General features: G+C 51.7%; 2 protein-coding genes and 1 long non-coding RNA gene across 3 annotated transcripts in view; all 3 read left to right on the plus strand.

The window, feature by feature from the left end:
* The first annotated feature begins 2614 nt into the window (after window positions 1-2614).
* LOC114841882 (protein kinase C epsilon type-like) lies at window positions 2615-5921 on the plus strand. Its single transcript, XM_029127075.3, has 3 exons — window positions 2615-2781; window positions 3731-3877; window positions 3959-5921. Exons 1-3 carry the CDS (start codon window positions 2650-2652, stop codon window positions 4097-4099), a joined length of 420 nt encoding a protein of 139 aa, XP_028982908.2. The 5' UTR covers window positions 2615-2649; the 3' UTR covers window positions 4100-5921.
* A 1221-nt stretch (window positions 5922-7142) lies between these two features.
* The window catches only part of LOC114870735 (endothelial PAS domain-containing protein 1-like), a 50699-nt gene continuing 38810 nt past the window's right edge, over window positions 7143-19031 (plus strand). The window contains exon 1 of the mRNA XM_029175774.3: window positions 7143-7559. Coding sequence (XP_029031607.3) covers window positions 7531-7559 — 29 coding nt within the window. The 5' untranslated portion in view covers window positions 7143-7530. The remainder of the gene's footprint in view (window positions 7560-19031) is intronic.
* Window positions 10577-15504, plus strand: LOC129603071 (uncharacterized). The gene is made up of 3 exons (XR_008692651.1): window positions 10577-13450; window positions 14609-14867; window positions 15004-15504. It is a non-coding gene; the product is annotated as an uncharacterized LOC129603071 (long non-coding RNA).

Genomic DNA, 19031 nt, shown 5'->3' on the forward strand with positions numbered 1-19031 from the left:
CATTGCTTTTCTCCCATCAAAGTCGTTTTAGGAGCTCACATTCCTCCCGCTTTCTCCATAGGAAGCAGCAGTCGGCCGAGCAGGTTGAGACAGGCTGGAGGCAGACATACGCGTGAACACTCAGGCCCCAGTAGCTCTTACTGGACGTGGATCTACAGTAAAACCTTCAAACTAAAGAAGCTTTATAGAAAAACTGTAATATTAAGTAGCGAGATGGAGACGGAGGACGAGCAGGTGCTGCTCCAGACATCAGGGCATCAAAGCAGAAAAAATGCTCCATCCCCATCAAACACAGCAACCTGGATCTCAGTCTGCTCTATTTGACGGATGGATTTAGTTTGAAGAGCGGATCAAAGCCGCGGCGGCTGAGGTGACGTCATTTCCTGTTGTCATCTCTGAGCAGGAGCGGCGCCCCTCAGTCATCTGGCTCCCATGCTGCCACTACACACACAAACACAAACGCAGCAGTGGTGTGTTTGTGTTTAGACCACGTGAGGGACAGGTCGGCTGTCACGGTGCAGGGTTGCCGTGACGACGTAATGGAAAAAGGAGACGCAGGAAACGCTCCGAGCTCCAGTTAAAGCTCAGGATCAGCTGCAAATGCAGCGGTTCTGGTGCTGATGTGGAGTCGAGCGGCAACAAGTCACGTAGAACGGCTTCTGACTGAGCGGACGTCCTCACGCGTGTGTTGGTGTCAAAGGTCCTGACCGGTTCTCTGGTTCCTGCCTCTGCATTTGGAGGAGAGGCCACAGAGCGATGCTGACTCACACGAGGCCGTGTCCTCTCAGGACGCTCCAGCTTTGTTGAACCAAAGGAGGAACAGGAGAGGCCTGTAACCTGAAGGTGAATGTTGTGCGTTTCATCTCAACAAACCTGTGCTGTTATCAGCTTCACCGGATCAAAAACTAATATATAGACAAAGTATTGTAACAAATGGTTTGTGAAGAAACAAAGCTTAAAGAAAACTGATTCAATTATTCGGTAATAAAAGATGATGATAATGATGTCGACGCTGCTCTGAAACAGATTATTAGCAGCTGACGACGCGTCTCATCCTGCAAGAAACAAACAACACGTCTTCACATAAATAAATATCATTCCATTAGTTCTTCTGAACACCTGCAGCCACTTAATATCGAATTTGCCTTCAGCGAGGTGATGTGTAATAGGAAGATTAGCGTCAGCCGCCATTTAAATTCAATCATAAATGCATTACATTCATGGCTTATTTTTCTGCCTTGCTGCAGGCGTCCAATTCAGATTTAATGTGTTGGGAGTCGCCGGGAGGTGAGTTATACAAACAGGAGGCCAGGGGGTCGTCTGTTTAACTCTTCGTCTGGGGAAATGCAGAACAAGCGCCCCTCTTTGCTGCGCACCATGAGGCCTTTTAGCAAGGCACAGCACAAGGCCGCGGTTGTTGCTCGGAGCCGAGGGAAGAACGTGCTGGAGTTCTCAATTTCTGAAAAATAAAAGCAAACCAGTGGCTGAAAAGAGAAGAAACATGACGTTACCAGTGGAAAAACTACAAGATCTGAATTGATCTGGTTTGAGCTCGAAGCCAGTGAAGCTCAGATGATCAGCATGAAGACGTGTGGCTCCTCCTGAAGCAGCAGCGACTCGCTGGTGACTTCACCCGTGGGCTCCTTTTCTTGGGTTCTAGCTCCAGGTCGTCTTCTGAAAGCTTGTTTCCTCCAGTGCTCCAGCTGTCGACTGATGGCTTCACTGCTAGAATTAGCGGCGGGTTTCCTTCTTAGTAGATGAGCAGGAAGCGGGTTGGACTCTGGCTTCTGTCTGCAGGCTCTTTCACTCTGCTGCTCGTCTTCATAGCAGTCCCTGCTGAACGGCCTCACGCTGCTCAGGCCCAGTCAGGGATGAACAGGACACAGTGCAGTAATTACACCTGGAGAGTCAGGTCACATCAAGTCCGACTTTGCATTTAAAAATATGAGTAAAGTCTGACTCATCAGCTTCTTTTAATCAGTGCCGTCAGAGAAATGCATGATGGGACAAAACAAAAGAAAGTGCAGCAGGTTGTAAGAAGCTCCGGCTGAGGAGACGTGTTGATGTTTCTGCAGCGCTCAACCATCACTCTGTTTGAGTCGCTAACACCACGGCTCCCTGCTGTGTCTGCCTCCACCTCTGCAGAGACCTGAAGCTGGACAACATCCTGCTGGACGCCGAGGGCCACTGTAAGCTGGCAGACTTTGGCATGTGCAAGGAGGGAATCCTGGACGGCGCCACCACCACCACCTTCTGCGGGACCCCCGACTACATCGCCCCCGAGGTGAGCGGACGCCGCCGGACCCGGACCCAGCCGGACCCGGCCGGACTCGGCTGGACCCGGACCCAGCTGGACCCGGACCCAGCTGGACCCGGACCCAGCTGGACCCGGCCTGACCCAGCTGGACCCGGACCCAGCTGGACTTAGCCGGACCCGGACCCAGCTGGACCCGGACCCAGCCGGACCCGGCTGGACCCGGACCCAGCTGGACCCGGCCTGACCCAGCTGGACCCGGACCCAGCCGGACCCGGCTGGACCCGGACAGCCGGACCCGGCTGGACCCGGACCCGTTAAAACCTGTTGTCCCCAGATCCTCAGGTATCGGTTACTACGGCCCGTCCGTGGACTGGTGGGCGCTGGGGGTGCTGATGTACGAGATGATGGCCGGACAGCCGCCGTTTGAAGCCGACAACGAGGACGACCTCTTTGAGTCCATCCTGCACGACGACGTGCTGTACCCTGTGTGGCTCAGCAAGGAGGCCGTGTCCATCCTCAGAGCAGTGAGTGTGTGCGTGCGTGTGTCTGTGTGTGCGTGTGTGTGTGTGTGTGTGTGTGTGTGTGTGTGTGTGTGTGTGTGTCTTGTGTGTGTGGGTTGTGGGGGCGTTGTGGTGTGTGTGCGTTGTGTGTGTGGTGTGTGTGTGTGGTGGTGTGTGTGTGTGGTGTGTGTGTCGTTGTGTGGTGCGTGGTGAGATTGATGTGTGTCGCTGTGTGGTCTGCGTGGTGTGTGTCTGTGTGTGTGTGTGGTGTGTGCGTGTGTCTGTAGTGGTGTGTCGTGAGGGGGTCTGTGTGTGTCTGTGTGTGTGTGTGTGTGTGTGTGTGTGTGTGTGTGTGTGTCTGTGTGTGTGCGTGTGTCTGTGTGCGTGTGTGCGTGTGTCTGTGTGTGTGCGTGCGTGTCTGCTGGTTTATTTGTCCGTCCCTTTTTCCATCACAACGCTGCGTTCAGCTTGGCGTCGGCGCCCTGTGGGAACGCGCTGTTGTTGTTGGCCGCGTCTTGGACTCTGACTCCGCTGATTGGTCGTATCTACCGCTGAAGGACTTCACGTCACCAGATAAAGCTCAGCTCACGCTCATCGCTCCAGTTGCAGCATTTGAGAAGATCTCCACAATAATAATGAGTGCAGAAGATGTGTTCTGTTTTTGAGCAGCCGCTGCCAAATATTAATTAATATTAAAAAACACATAAAACAAACACAAACAGGAAATGAAACCCTGCTCGTGCTCGTTAACGAATCATTGTGTTATTCTGCGGTTTTGACTCATCGTGACGGACTCTGGCTGCTGTTGTTGCTGATTCGCCTGATTCCTCCCTCATTGAAGAACTGGAGGACGTTGTGTTTTGGGGTCAAATACATACGTTGCCGTCTTGTTTCTGGCCTCATGAACAGAGAACTCACCTTCATGTTCATCCTCGTGCTCCTCCCTGACTCCTATTTCTCCTTGTCTTCTCAGTTCATGACTAAGAGTCCCAGCAAGCGTCTGGGCTGTGTGTTGGCTCAGGGTTTGGAGGAAGCCATTAAGCTCCACGCCTTTTTCAGAGAGATCGACTGGACGCTGCTGGAGCAGAAGAAGATCAGACCGCCTTTCAAGCCGCGCATTGTGAGTTCACAGCTTCTCGTCTCCGTCCGGGTCCTGGTGGAACCTGAGCTAATGTGGAACCTCTTGCTGTTTGTTTTGCAGAAAACCAAGAGGGACGTTAATAACTTCGACCAGGACTTTACTCGTGAAGAACCCGTCCTGACGCCGGTGGAGGACAACATCGTTAAGCAGATCAACCAGGAGGAGTTCAAGGGGTTCTCGTACTTCGGCAACGAGGACTAGCTCCAAGCCACAACATCTAGAAACACCTTTAGTCAAAGGACTGAGACGTCCAGAACCTGAGCACGCCTGGACCCAGCCTGGACCCAGCCTGGACCCAGCCTGGACCCAGCCCGGAACCATCCCGAACCCATCCTGGACCCATCCTGTTTGTCCAGTTGTGCGCTTCCTTCCATATGTAGCTTCACCGCATGCTCGAGCAGGTGAAAGCCTTCCTTCAGCAGGTCCAGGTGGATTTCAGGCGCGGTGTGTGAGCATCTGCCGGAGTGTGAGTGTCACTACTCATTTCGTGTGTCTGTCTGTGTTTAAGGAAGGTTTTCTGAACGCGTCTGAAGGCAAAGGAGCCAGTGAATCCATGAACGTGTGAAAGAAACTCTGTACTGATGAGTTGGTGTCGTGAGGATTCTGCCTGTTTGTCTGTTGGTGCTTGAACACTCCCTTTGGTTCAAAACCAAACGGTACCACGAGCGTCAGGAACCTGAGTCCTGACACTGACATGATGCTGCAACGAGGTCAGATAATGAGCAGCTTCCAGTTGATTCTCCTTCAGTGTCGTGACGTACGGATCCTGTCGTCGTGGAGATCAGTCGTCACCTCATTCTGAATGTATTCGCGTCTTCGTTGTGTTTTAGTTGTTATTTAAAGCCGTGGGCTGTTGTTTCTACCGGATCTGGTTCTCGCTGGCTCTTCTTTTGATGGATTGCAGATGCAGCAGAACTCGCCTGCTTGGAAGCTGCTTTAATTCAAACCCTGCTTCTCTGTGGGCAGAGGTGAAATAAGCTTTAACAAAGTGACCAGGTCTCAGAGGAAACAGGTCGGGTTTTTCTTCAGAGTGAATCCAAAGATCTTCATGTGCAATAGTGCGGAGGTCTGAGTGGAGCTGTGGCCTGTGTCCGTCCTCTGCTTCCTTCCTTCCTTCCTTCCTTCCTTCCTTCCTTCCTTCCTTCCTTCCTTCCTTCCTTCCCTCGTCTACTGACATGTTCAAGTACAAAGTGGTCGACTGAGTCATTCCACAGAGAGTCCGTTTGGTCAGTACCGACCCGTTTCCCTCCTCGTGTGCAGGTGTGAGTACGTTCAGACAAACTTGTTTGAACAAACACCAGATTCACCAAAAAAAGAGACGGACGCATTTAACTAAAGATGAACAATGACGACTAGAAAAGACACATGAAGGTAGCAGAAGTCTAAATGTAGTTGTAATGAAGAGTCTATTTAGGACGACTCTTGTGCAGCTTTAACCTGTGTGTAACTTGTAATAGAAGCCGTTTGTGGCTGGTTTCAGTTTCCTCCTGTCTTGAGGAGAGTGTGACGTCAGCGTCTCCACCTCCTGCTGAGCCGCGGCCCAAAGCGCTGAGCGGCCGTGACCGTAAACGCGGGTCCGGCTGCCGGCTCCGCTTCTGGTTTCATACCTGAACCATCTCACTGTCTCAGCTGAGCGTGACGGAGCGTCAAAAGTGGCCCAACCTGAAGGGACCAGCAGGCAAACAGACTGGTCCTGGACCAGTACAGCACCAACAGAACCAACACAGGGTTCCGACCGGATCGCCTCCTCCCACTCTTTGCTCCTTCACTCGTGTTTGTTGCAGTGGAGAACAGTCTTTGTGCTGACTCCAGTCGGTTGTACTGAAACCCTGGTGGGAAGCGTTCGAGGGCGCGTGACTGTTTTACTTTTTACTCTACTCGTGTCCGGCCCGCGCTTTGTTCCGTTGCGTGTCCAGGCCGTTTCTCTGTGTTCATGACTTTTTTTGCCAAATGTACTGTACTTTAAAATCATGTGAAAGTGTATTTTAATTTTTGAAATGAATTAAATATCATGTCAACAAGGTTTCTCTATGTTTGGTGCATTATTCCTCGTCACTGCTTTGACTGTCATTAATGTGTGATGACCATTTAAAATGTTTGGGCTCAAACATTCATCCATCAATGGAGGAAAGCAGCACATCAGTACTTTCTTCCTTTCGTGTCCATGGTTTTTCTGCTCTGCTGTGTGAGGTGGACATGAAAAAACTCAGCAGCTCCCGTGTGTCTGTAAAATGCGGTGCGACCTGCTACCGGCATCATGGATGAGGAACCGACGGCTCAGAGGCCTCGTGGAAACGCCGTGACGCAGGCCCGCCTTTGTTTTTGTGCCTGTGGATGATGTGAAGTCTCACCCGTGTTGCTCAACACACCACTGTTTATTGTCGTAACCAAGACGATAAATGTCTTTATCGCTAACAAAGCCGTTGTTCTCGCACAAACCTTCTTTCACTGAACTCAACCGGGCTGTTTTTGTTCCTCGAGTGGGGCCCACCGCCCAACAGGAGGAACGTCTGTTTTACTTATGGTGAGGGTTGAAATAAGGCACTGATAATAAATAAAAGTAAAGACACGTATTGTTCAGATGTGGCTAAAACGGTGTTCACAGGCACTTTCACACAAACTGTATATGTCCCTTAAAATCATGAACAGGGCCGAAAAATATTGATGAGCTAACAGTGGACTCAAGCAGAATATTTATTTATATTTTAACATATTTTTATCTTGTATCTGAGAGGAATGTCCAGAAGGCCTCATCGCCCCAGTTTGACTCCTGTAGGGTTTCATCCACTGCTGCTTGGACGGTTCCAGTAGCAGACATTTCAAACAAGCCAAGAGTTCACTCATAAAGTTTAATGTATTTCTAAATGCATAAAACTACTTACGCAATCTACCGTTCATTCATCATTGAGTCAATATTCAAGCAAAATTGCTTCTAGTTTCTCATCTTAAGGATTTGATCTTTTCTTGATTTCTTGATTATTGAAGGTTGAGTGAATAGATAGAAAAGGACAAAGTGCCCTCAGGCTGTTTGTGAGGGAGGCGCATCCTCTTCATAATCACATTATGCACATTCATCTTGGCGGATTAGCGTTATGAGCGCGTTTATGCTCTGCTCACACCTGTTGCAGCTCAGGGACAAACAGGTAGCGGCGGAGAGCGAGGGGGCGGGGCCTGTCAGCTGGGGGGCGTCGCCGGGCCGCGGTTTCGTCCAATCAGCGGAGGAGTGGGCCAGCGGCTGACACGGTGCCAGCTGAGCCGCGGGTCAGAGACCGAGCGGCTTCGGCAGTTTTCAGATCAGCCAGCGAGCGAAAGTTGGAGAAGCGGAGGCGGCAGCAGATGTGCGCTCGGCACCAGCCTGGGGGACGTCACACCGGGTCACAGGCTGTACAATCCTCGGCAGTGTTCTGAGACTGTACGGTCCCGACCCCGCTCCGACCTCGGACCCTGAAGTTGCCGCCGGACTGGTTTTCTTTGATGACATGATCCGTCAGAGCTCCGCTCCGAAGCCGTGACTTCCACGGAACCTGCAGCTTTTGGTTTTTAACCGGTTGTGACTCTAAACTTGGACGTAACGCGCGCCCGTGGTGGAATTACAGCGCTGAGATTGTGCGTAAAAGGAGACAAGGCGCGAGATGATGAGCGCAGAGAAGGACAGAAAGAGGTAAGACGCGTGTCCGCGGCGGCCGCTCGCTCAGTGCGCGCGCGGACCTGTTGCTCCGGGCGAACGCTGCACGCGGTGGTCGTTCACCGTGAGATGTGACGGGCACGAGACCAGTGCGTCAAAACTGCGCAGAACAGAGGTTTGAGCCGTTTGCTTGTTTTAAACACATACGTGCTCAGGACCTGTTTCCTTCACGCTGTGCGTAAAACTAGTGGCTTTTGTTGGTTTCTTTCGGGAAGCTCGTTTTCTATAGAAACGACGGATGTCATTATGAGCTTTGTCACATACACGACCTGAGTAACAGCTGGAAGTGTCAGTCATTTGAGCTGAATCCAGATGTGTCTGAACCTCCTGCTTCACGTTTGCTTCGCATTCGTTGTGACCTTTGGTCCTGACCTGATGATTGTCCAGCTGATGCTCCTCAACCTGCTCCGTCAGCAGCTTCTCAAACACCTTTTACAGAATTTAATTCTCCTCTGAACTCGAGTGTTTCCTGTTGAGGTCACAGTTGTACAGCGCCTCCATGGTTCCAGTCACATCAGAGCAGGATGTTTCATGGTGAACGCTGTGTTTAAGGCACTCCGCTCCTCTGAGCAGAGCGGAGGCCGTCGTAACTGGAGGACAGCGTGGAGTCCAGCAGCGCTGCCTTCAGGGTCCCACCACCACAGACGCCTTCAGGGTCCCACCACCACAGACACAGACGCCTTCAGGGTCCCACCACCACAGACCCCTTCAGGGTCCCACCACCACAGACGCCTTCAGGGTCCCACCACCACAGACACAGATGCCTTCAGGGTCCCACCACCACAGACACAGATGCCTTCAGGGTCCCACCACCACAGACACAGACGCCTTCAGGGTCCCACCACCACAGACGCCTTCAGGGTCCCACCACCACAGACGCCTTCAGGGTCCCACCACCACAGACCCCTTCAGGGTCCCACCACCACAGACACAGACCCCTTCAGGGTCCCACCACCACAGACGCCTTCAGGGTCCCACCACCACAGACCCCTTCAGGGTCCCACCACCACAGACACAGGTGCCTTCAGGGTCCCACCACCACAGACGCCTTCAGGGTCCCACCACCACAGACGCCTTCAGGGTCCCACCACCACAGACCCCTTCAGGGTCCCACCACCACAGACACAGATGCCTTCAGGGTCCCACCACCACAGACGCCTTCAGGCTCCCACCACCACAGACCCCTTCAGGGTCCCACCACCACAGACACAGACGCCTTCAGGGTCCCACCACCACAGACGCCTTCAGGGTCCCACCACCACAGACACAGACGCCTTCAGGGTCCCACCACCACAGACACAGATGCCTTCAGGGTCCCACCACCACAGACGCCTTCAGGCTCCCACCACCACAGACACAGACCCCTTCAGGGTCCCACCACCACAGACCCCTTCAGGCTCCCACCACCACAGACACAGACCCCTTCAGGGTCCCACCACCACAGACGCCTTCAGGGTCCCACCACCACAGACACAGACCCCTTCAGGGTCCCACCACCACAGACCCCTTCAGGGTCCCACCACCACAGACCCCTTCAGGCTCCCACCACCACAGACGCCTTCAGGCTCCCACCACCACAGACACAGACCCCTTCAGGGTCCCACCACCACAGACCCCTTCAGGCTCCCACCACCACAGACACAGACCCCTTCAGGGTCCCACCACCACAGACGCCTTCAGGGTCCCACCACCACAGACACAGACCCCTTCAGGCTCCCACCACCACAGACCCCTTCAGGGTCCCGTCACATCCGTCTGAGGCTGTGACTCGGGTTTCCTTCTGTCCCACAGTAGCACTTGGAGGCCGCAGCTGCCTGGAAGTCGTTATAGCGCTGATAAGTCATGTGATTTATGGCCGCTGTCTAAGCCGTCAATTAAATGTGATGCGTTGACGCAAATTTTTTTTTTTATCAGACTGATGTTGATCTGAAATCGTATTACTTTGGTCTGTTTCGCTTGTGGAGGCGAAAATAATGCAAACACTGAACCTATAAAACCCATCTCTGACTGTATTAAAGCTTAATGCATCTGTATCCGCATATTAGACTAAAACCACTCACTTCGTGAACTACACTACGGAGGAATTTCAGTAAATGTCAACATAATATGTTTTAAATACAGCTTGTAGTAGTTGGTGCCCGAGTTTGGGGTTGAGAGCGTCTTCTCTGAGGCGCTTTGCTGTTTGTCTGAACTTTCTGCCACGCCCTACAAATGCTGCTGTCACAGCGCAGGAGTTTACGATGCCCCTGAACTGAACATCATGGCGTTAATGTTTTCCTAAACGATGTGTCAGTGTTCACTTCATCAGTTTATACTAAGCCACGCTCGTCTGCCACCCAACAGGTTTCATGTCGCCCGCGTCTCCATCAAAGCAAAAGAAAACATCACATGTGATGATCATTGGATTCAAGCACAACAACTCAGAGCGACAGCTGAATGCAAACTCAAAGCAGCGTTTGCCTCCGTCACGAGACCTCGGAGCCGCCGGCTGCTGGTTCTGGTGCAGGTTCACTTCATGCAAAACCCAGGAAACCTCACGTTTCTGCCTCTGACCACATGAAACACTTCTACGGTTGCATCGTGTTTGAGAACCTGAAAGCAGCGAGCGGATCTCTGCTCACGTCTGCACGGCTGGAAACAGCGCTCCGAGGTCGGAGTCCGGCCCGCTGTGGCACCGGTACTGGTTACGGTCTGATCCTCTTCATGTGTTTCTGCCTTTACATCACAGTGTGTGTGTCACAGGATCCAAATATAGACGCATGCCTTTACATGTGTAGGAGCTGCAGTTTGCGCCAGAACCTGAACCCAGTATCAAACTCGTGGCAGCTAAATATAAAGCTGCGTGTGTTTCGCTGACCTTTGAACCCGAGGAGCCTTGAACTCTGTCCTGTCACTGTGATTAGCATTGTTCTTCACGTGATACCATCAGCCTCCTGAGTGTGTGGTCATGTGATGGACAGTGAAGACTCAAACCTCCGCTCGGGGTTGAAAGTGCTCGTTCACCGCGTCTTCATGTCGTCTGTGCACATGTGACCTCTAGTCGTGTACATTCTGCAGCGTTGTCACTTTGAAAACTCAGTTTGTATTCGAACCTTTGGAAAGAATTCAGTCGACTGGAGGTTGGAATCTGTGTTTGAAGCACGTGTTCATCTCCTGACGTGGTCCTGATGAGTGAGACAGCAGAGTGGGAGTGGGAGACAGGAAGTGTCTGAACAGAGGGGACGCACGCGAAGGGGGATCCAGAGAGCCGTCCAGGCAGCGGTTCTGGTGGTCCACTTCACTAGTACGATACTACGGCCCGGGTACACGAAGTACAGGAACCTAAGGTACAAGGGCCGGAAGTACACGGGCCTGAAGTACACGGGCCTGAAGTACAGGAACCCAAGGTACACAGGCCTGAAGTACAGGAACCCAAGGTACACAGGCCTGAAGTACAGGAACCCGAAGTACACGGGCCGGAAGTACACGGGCCGGAAGTACACATGCCTGAAGTACACGGGCCCAAACTATAGAACCTTGATTCTCTGGAGAAAAGAATAAGTGGGTGAAACCATTCTTTATCTCTGAAGATCAAATGTTGAGGCTTTGTCACGTGTTGCCAGGTTGAAACCCGACATTCTTGTTTTCAAGCAAAGGTTGAATCTTTAGGACCTCACTTTTCTTGTACGTCTATGTGTAACATTCAGGATGTTTCTACTGGATCTGCATTACGTTCAAAGCTCTGTCCTCGATCACAGCAAATCTGTGAAGTGAAGCAGCGCAGATGTTGAACCTGTGTTCGGACGCGTCATCGCTGCTGCAGCGAAGCCCAGGCGCTCGACGTGGTCCTGTTCAGCTCTGCTGCAGCTCACTGGTGCTTTTCGTTCCTGTCGACTCAGATGCCATTAAGCAAACGGCAGCCTTTTATCAGTAGCAGCATAAAAAGCCACTTCAGCTGCTTTGTGTCTGAGCCTCCGCTGTTTGTGTTAGAGGAAGATAAAGACAGAAGCTCAGGCAGACAATAGAACCGGAAAAGAGAGGGAGCTGCTTGAGGAGCAACGGTCGCTGGAGGGAGACGGGCGGACTTTGACTCATGAAGCGCGGTCAGTGAGTGACGGAGCTGCAGACGCAGCTTCTAGTTCTGTTCCTGTTGGGGCTCATTGTGTCCTGCTGCAGGAGGACGGTGAAGGCGTGCATGCGGTTTCAGACGGTCCATGAACACATCACAGCAGAGGAGCAAATGAGGAGCGACACACGGAAACAAAACTAAACTTATTTTATAGGTTCAACTTCTCGGCCCCTCGGCTCCTGAGGGAGGGGCCGGGGGCCCTTAGACTCCTGAGGGAGGGGCCGGGGCCCTTAGACTCCTGAGGGAGGGGCCGGGGGCCCTTAGACTCCTGAGGGAGGGGCCGGGGCCGATCAGCTGCTCTGAGACCCTCCAGCCGCTGACGCTGAGGAAACGGCAGTGGAGGCGAGGAGCATCGTTCCATTGTTATTTTTATCTCTCATCTTCTCAAGCGCCCACTCGTCCTCCTCTTGCTGCTTTCCGTTCGGTTTCTTCATGTGTCTGCAGGTTCGTGTGATATTTGCGGGTGTTCTTCGGTACCAGCTGGGCCGTGTGGGTTTTCTCCCTGCTTTGGGTCATTTGACCAGACCTGAGTGTCCTCCTCGCTCCACTCCTGCAGAACTCTGTCTGCTGCCATTTCCTTTTTCCCGTCCGCCCGTCCGCAGGCTTCCTGTCCCTCTCCTGTCAAAATGGCCGCTGCTCTGTGATCCACTGTGTCCCCTGGCCGCGCTCAGGTCCTTCCAGGTTGACCGCGAACGTCTCGGGTCTCAGATGATCTCAGGTGATGCTCCGCTGGGAGCAGCTGAAGGTTCACACGTGAAGGAAACGTGGTTGTAGCTGCCGGCCGGAGTTGCTGCTCTTTGACACGGCGTCGTGTTAAGCCGGTCGAGGCAGATGGCCTCATCTCTGTAGCTGGAGGTGATATAGAAATAAACTGAATAGAATTAAGTACATTTCACCACACGTTCTCTTTGCTTTGTGGTGCATTTGTGACCAGTCTGTTGCATCTGAACCTCGTCTCCTCTCTGTCTGTCAGGTTATTGCAGCTTAAAAGTCCCTCCTCATTACGCTGCTGCTGCTGCGTTTAATGCTCAGTCATGTTTTAACTGGAAATACAACTGTGAACAAATGCTATTTAGGGACAAACAGACAGACGGCGGTTCAACTGTAAAGCAGAAACCCAATGGGTCCCGTGAAGGCGGTTGGTGTTGAAAGCCACAGCCTCTGTTTGCTTTACCTGCATGTTAAGAGCTTTTCTGCTTCACCCTTAATTTCACCTGATCCATCGTGAACAATTTCTTCCAAAGTGAATCCGTTGCCCTGATAAAAGCAGTGAAAACAAACCAGAGCCGAGAACTGAAAGCTCTTGTTTTCTGCGTTCAGGCAAAACCTTCACGTCCTTTGATGCCGACGATAAGAAGAGTAAACACTGAAGCTTGACATGACGTAGTCACGTCCATGTCAGAAAGCATTTGAAAATCCCTTTTATCTTTTCACCTCAAAGTTTAATACGATGTAAAGAGTTACAAGCTGTGCTACAAAGTGGCGACAAAGTGAGAGGCAGGACACATCTTACATTCCTCTGTGCTTAAGTCTGCTAATCCTGTCCCACTGCGCTATGGGTGCAGTCACAAAGACAGTCAGAGTGTCCTCAGGCTGGATTTCCCCCCGGGCTTCATGTGGGAGGTGCACCCACAGTAACAGACGGGCGTTTCTGGACGAGGCTGCAGAGCTGCATCCAGACTCTGGACCAGACGTCGGGCTGATGTGTGAATGAACCTGCGTGTGTCTGACACAGAGCTCGCAGACTCCGGATGTGGATGTAGGTACTGATGGAAGGTGGTCGTGTGAGGTAGTTTCTCTCTCTCGCTCTGTTTTTCTCTCTCTCTCTCAGCTGTGCCTCTTTCAATCAGCGACCATCGCAGTGGTTTGTGTGGGTTTGGTTTTCATGGCTATCGGAATCATCAGCAATCTCCTGCATCGTTCTTCCCCTCATTGAGCCGTGCTGAGGGCCGTGTGTGTGTGTGTGTGTGTGTGTGTGTGTGTGTGTGTGTGTGTGTGTGTGTGTGTGTGTGTGTGTGTGTGTGCACGCGTATGCGTGTATGTGCATGTGTGTGTGTGTGTGTGCACGAGTGTGCGTGTGTGTTTATGTTTGCACGTGTGTGCACATGCATGAGTTTGTGTGTGCACCTGCGTGTGTTTGAGTGTGCGTGTGTTTGTGTGTGCACATGTGTGTGTTTGTGTGTGCACATGCGTGTGTTTGTGTGTGCACATGCGTGTGTTTGAGTGTGTGTGTGTGTGTGTGTGTGTGTGTTTGTGTGTGCACATGTGTGTGTTTGTGTGTGCGTGTGTGTGTTTGTGTGTGCACATGTGTGTGTTTGTGTGTGCACATGCGTGTGTTTGTGTGTGCATGTGTGTGTGTTTGTGTGTGCACCTGCGTGTGTTTGAGTGTGCCTGTGTGTGTGTGTTTGTGTGTGCACATGTGTGTGTTTGTGTGTGCACATGTGTGTGTTTGTGTGTGCACATATGTGTGTTTGTGTGTGCACATGCATGTGTTTGTGTGTGCACATGCGTGTGTTTGTGTGTGCATGTGTGTGTGTTTTTGTGTGTGCACATGCGTGTGTTTGTGTGTGCACCTGCGTGCGTGTGCTTGGCCGTGTTTCCAGAACTCCGTGTTCTTGGGGATCACAGATTAGTCTGGGCCGTATTGTTGCTGCATGTTTGTGTTTGGCAGGCGCCACAGTGACAGGAAGGCCCAGTGTAAGCAAGGAAAGGTGTGTGTTCATGCAGGAGGGTGTGCGCCGCTTTCTGGCCTCTCACCGCAAATGTGGCAAATTAAAGTGAAATGAAACGTAACTAGAAAAACAGCATTTTGAAACATGCAGAAAAAAACAGTCTGATTGCGTTTGCGAGTCTGTAATATTTAATGTGTAATAGTTTTTGTTGAAACCATTAGTGAATGTGATTCATCTGCTTCTAGAACACAAACAGGAGGAACGGCACCTGAACGCATCCAAGGTTTTCAAAACCAGAGATGTTTTTTTCCCTTTGAGACGTTGAACACTGTCACAACAGCCACTCTGACGCCAGAAGGGGATTTGACCTGTTGACCTGATTTATTGACCTGCAGCTGATTCTTGTAAATGGAAGTAGGACTGTGTGTGTCACTGAAAGCTGTCGGTTAAATGAAGTAGGAAAGAGACGCGTTTCCAGGAATTTTATCACGTGGCTCATCGCAGGTAAATGGACTTATCTTGACGACGTTTCCTGAAGTTATACTTTAATGAATCATGTTTGCCACTGTGATTAGAATGTCTCCTGTCTGATTAATGCAGTGTCATTTTTGTTGTGTGTTTACATTATGATCATCTGAAGCTTCACCAAACAGACGCGTGCCTTCTTGACCTCTGGACCAGGGATCAGGTCATGACAGCAGATGACAGACGTCATCCTGTGTCATTACCAACATGTTCCAGTGCAGCGTGGTCTCAGTTTCTGATGAGTTTCTGCGTGTGTCCCGTAGCACATCACCTCCGTTTGAATGTATTAACAGAAACATGACATACAGGAAGCGGTGGCGTCCGACTCAGAGCAGCGGAGGAGGCAGCTCTGTGTGTGTGTGTGTGTGTGTGTGTGTGTGTGTGTGTGTGCGTGCGTGTGTGTCTGCGCGCGTGTGGTGGTTTTGAGTCATAGTGTTACTTCTGTCTCTCATTTTTCAGAATGTCGGCTCTGTGTGCGTTGGAGCCGTCTCGCTCTCTATCCTTAAAGTGCTGCTGCAACAGGACAAATACTAATACTACAGTAAAGAGTGGGATCCGCTTTGACGTGGAGCTGATGGAGGACGTGCCCTCGTCTCCCCACCCTGGTCCATGTTTAATTGCTTGCCGTGTTGTTGCCTCTGGTTGATGACTCATGTAGAGGTGAGCTCATGTTCATGGACCTGTGGCTGCAGGTGTGAAGTGGGTCCGTGGCTGCAGGTTGTGAAGCGTGTGGGTCCGTGGCTGCAGGTTGTGAAGAGTGTGGGTCCGTGGCTGCAGGTTGTGGAAGCGTTGGGTCCGTTGGCTGCAGGTTGTGAAGCGTGTGGGTCTGTGGCTGCAGGTTGTGAAGCGTGTGGGTCTGTGGCTGGTGTGTCAGGCTGACGCTGCGTTGACCTCTGCCTTGTTTGTTCCTCTGTGTAGAAGAGTTCAGGAGGATGTGTGTGTGTTTACTGAGCCCACTGTGGGCGGTTTATTTATGAGTGTGGGCTGCTGACACACGCCCACTCACCATTAAACCCGCACCAGCTCTTGAGCATCTGTTTCTTGTTGTTTGGCAGATGATGCTCTGTTGTTCCAATTAGCCTCAGTAAACAGCTTCCAAGCATCCAAACCGACAGGTGCAAAGAACAGGGCCGATAAAGTGTCAGCGGTGATAATCAGATGCCCTCACGGAGCCCTGCATCGCTTCATGCTCATCTCACGCTGCGGCTCAATAAAGTTGTAAAATCATCCTAAAAAGCCCAAATCCTCAAATCCAGCCTGTGAAAGCCTTTCAAGCTCTTTCCTGTTGTTTGATAAGTGTCCAGCCATTATTGGGATGCGTTAAGTGACTGACTGCTTCAGTAATCGGCTGTGAAACTGTATTTTCACTTGGCTTGGTTGCATGAATCAGTAACCTGCTCTGCTCTGAGCAGGAGCTGGATGCTGTGAAGTCCACTGCTCTTCTGTCTGTCACAAACAGCGTCTGAGTCTGAGTCTGAACGGCTGCGAAGCAGCGGCAGGTCTCAGCTGGTTCAGTCCGTCGTGGGCTGAAGGAAAACGCTCCACCAGGGGAAGTTTCTCTTTGCATAGTGCAGAATTAATGTGATCTGCACAGTGGCCTGATGCAGGTCGGAGTGGAGGGGAACCTCCGCTCCGTCAACCTGAGCTGCAGTGGGAGTGAGGGTCGGCGGGTTCATGGGATGCTGGTGCCTGGCAACGCGCGGGGACTCATTGTGGTCTGGTGGGACCTGCAGCAACAACAACTGAGGCTCTGACACTGTTCCACTTGACTTGGCGACTGTCTGCTGGCTCATCAGTAATGAGGCCTCAGGTCGTGGTCATGTGGGTTTAATTGAGTTTCAAACCTCAGGTCGTCCTCGTCGTGGGTCTGTGTTACATTCAGTTACTTACTTTTGGTTAAGAAGCAGAGGAGCTGCAGCGCTGTTTAAAGCCAGTGCCTTTGTTTCCTGTCTGGGCTCGAAGGCGTCGCAGCGAGGACGTCGTCCTGCAGAAAGCGCGCCTCCCGCCTTTGTGTGGGACCCAGACCCAGCAGTGTGGTCGGTTCTGTTAATGTTGGCAGCGCTTTGCAGCTGCATTGTTGGACTCCGTGCGTTTAGTGCTGGTACAGGTCACTGGCTTCGGATCAAGAGGACGCGGACACGCTGTGCACAACACAAAGCAATGAAAGCCTCACCTGCCCGAGTCGGTTTAGGTCCACGGAGCAGCGCCGCTAAATCGGGTTCCTGTGTATTTAATTGCCCCTGTGTTGGTTCCACTTGTGCCTAAAGGTTTGTTTAGCACCATTGTACTGTCTGTGTAGGTTCAGCAGAGCGGAGGCTTTTGAAGTCAGGGGCGTCGCAGCGGCTGCAGACGGATCAGAGGCTGAGCTGCTGTTTGTCGGGTCGTCACTTTAACCTGAAAATCCATCTTTTCACAGTCTGGTTGACGTCAGCAGCTTCATGAAGCCTGGGCTCAGGTCTGAACGACAGCAGTGATGAACCCTGCGGCCGGTCGAAGGATGGTGGTCACACACACCATCAGTATCACAGCGTCTGTGCTGTTGGTGGCCCCTCACGGCAGCATGTTTCTGCTCTGGGATGCTGCTGTTCGTCCTGTAGACTGACTAAAGTCTGCGTCCGAGTCTCCAAGGCCAAAGTCCACATGTCATACATAACGTGGTTTGTTGCACTGCTCCCTTGGATTGGACTCTGAACCTGTGGACTTTGGCATCAAGTTAGGACTTGTTTAATTTCAGGGTGAGAAGCCACAAACAGAAACAATTAACTTTGAAAATGACGCGGGCGTCAGCTCGAAGATGAAGCGAGGTCAGTGCGATTAAAGCGGACGGTTGGAACAATCGTCTTCTGAATTAACCTCGAGGAAATGAAAACAATCACATCTCCCGTCAACTGGAAGCAGATTTGTGTTTGCAGGTTTTCTGTTTGTTAAAGCCGTGGAGCGGCTGCAGGCCTCAAACGTTCAGAGACAGTCTGTCAACAGTTGTTGCTTCATCCAAATGCGCAAATGTAGCTGTAAAGACAATATTTAGAGGACAGCACACGTTTTGGAGCAATGCCATCAGAAAAGTGATGCAAATGATCAATGTTATTATTAGACAACACTATCAAAGCAAGTGATCTGACGCTGGAGCCGAGGCTTCAGTGTTTAGTCAGGGTCCAGTTTGGTTTCTGCCATCAATGGACCTGAAGCATGTTCTGGCGACATTGAGGTGTCTTTACAGATGTTGGTTGTTTGAACTGATCTACTTGTGTGATTTGTTTGTGAAAACGGTAAACTGCCATTCAAATGTTTGGGGTCACTCAGACAGTTTTGTGTTTTCCATTAAAAGTCACACCTTTCTTTACCACCATAAGTTGTAAAATGAATGGAAAATATAGTCTCATTGAAAATGTTAAAAATTATGATTTGTATTTGAAATACTAATTTCTCGTGTTCATGTTTGGTCGTGGGTGACGCCTCGTGTTCATGTTTGGTCGTGGGTGACGCCTCGTGTTCATGTTTGGTCGTGGGTGACGCCTCGTGTTCATGTTTGGTCATGGGTGACGCCTCCTGTTTGGTCGTGGGTGACGCCTCGTGTCCATATTTGGTCGTGGGTGACGCCTAGTGTTCATGTTTGGTCGTGGGTGACGCCTCGTGTTCATGTTTGGTCGTGGGTGACGCCTCATGTTCATGTTTGGTCGTGGGTGACGCCTCGTGTTCGACCGTGGGTGACGCCTCATGTTCATGTTTGGTCGTGGGTGACGCCTCGTGTTCGACCGTGGGTGACGCCTCGTGTTCGACCGTGGGTGACGCCTCGTGTTCGACCGTGGGTGACGCCTCCTGTTTGGTCGTGGGTGACGCCTCGTGTTCATGTTTGGTCGTGGGTGACGCCTCGTGTCCATATTTGGTCGTGGGTGACGCCTAGTGTTCATGTTTGGTCGTGGGTGACGCCTCGTGTTCATGTTTGGTCGTGGGTGACGCCTCGTGTCCATGTTTGGTCGTGGGTGACGCCTCATGTTCATGTTTGGTCGTGGGTGACGCCTCGTGTTCGACCGTGGGTGACGCCTCGTGTTCGACCGTGGGTGACGCCTCCTGTTTGGTCGTGGGTGACGCCTCGTGTTCATGTTTGGTCGTGGGTGACGCCTCGTGTTCATGTTTGGTCGT

Source organism: Betta splendens, chromosome 15, assembly GCF_900634795.4.
Source record: "Betta splendens chromosome 15, fBetSpl5.4, whole genome shotgun sequence".
In the NCBI taxonomy this organism is placed as follows: Eukaryota; Metazoa; Chordata; class Actinopteri; order Anabantiformes; family Osphronemidae; genus Betta; species Betta splendens.

Excerpts from the sequence above, each read along its gene's own strand:
- LOC114841882 (XM_029127075.3), top strand. The coding sequence starts at position 2,650 with ATGTACGAGATGATGGCCGGACAGCCGCCGTTTGAAGCCGACAACGAG. Across the intron at positions 2,782-3,730 it reads CCGTGTCCATCCTCAGAGCA|TTCATGACTAAGAGTCCCAG; the intron begins GTGAGTGTGTGC and ends TTGTCTTCTCAG. Across the intron at positions 3,878-3,958 it reads CGCCTTTCAAGCCGCGCATT|AAAACCAAGAGGGACGTTAA; the intron begins GTGAGTTCACAG and ends TTTGTTTTGCAG.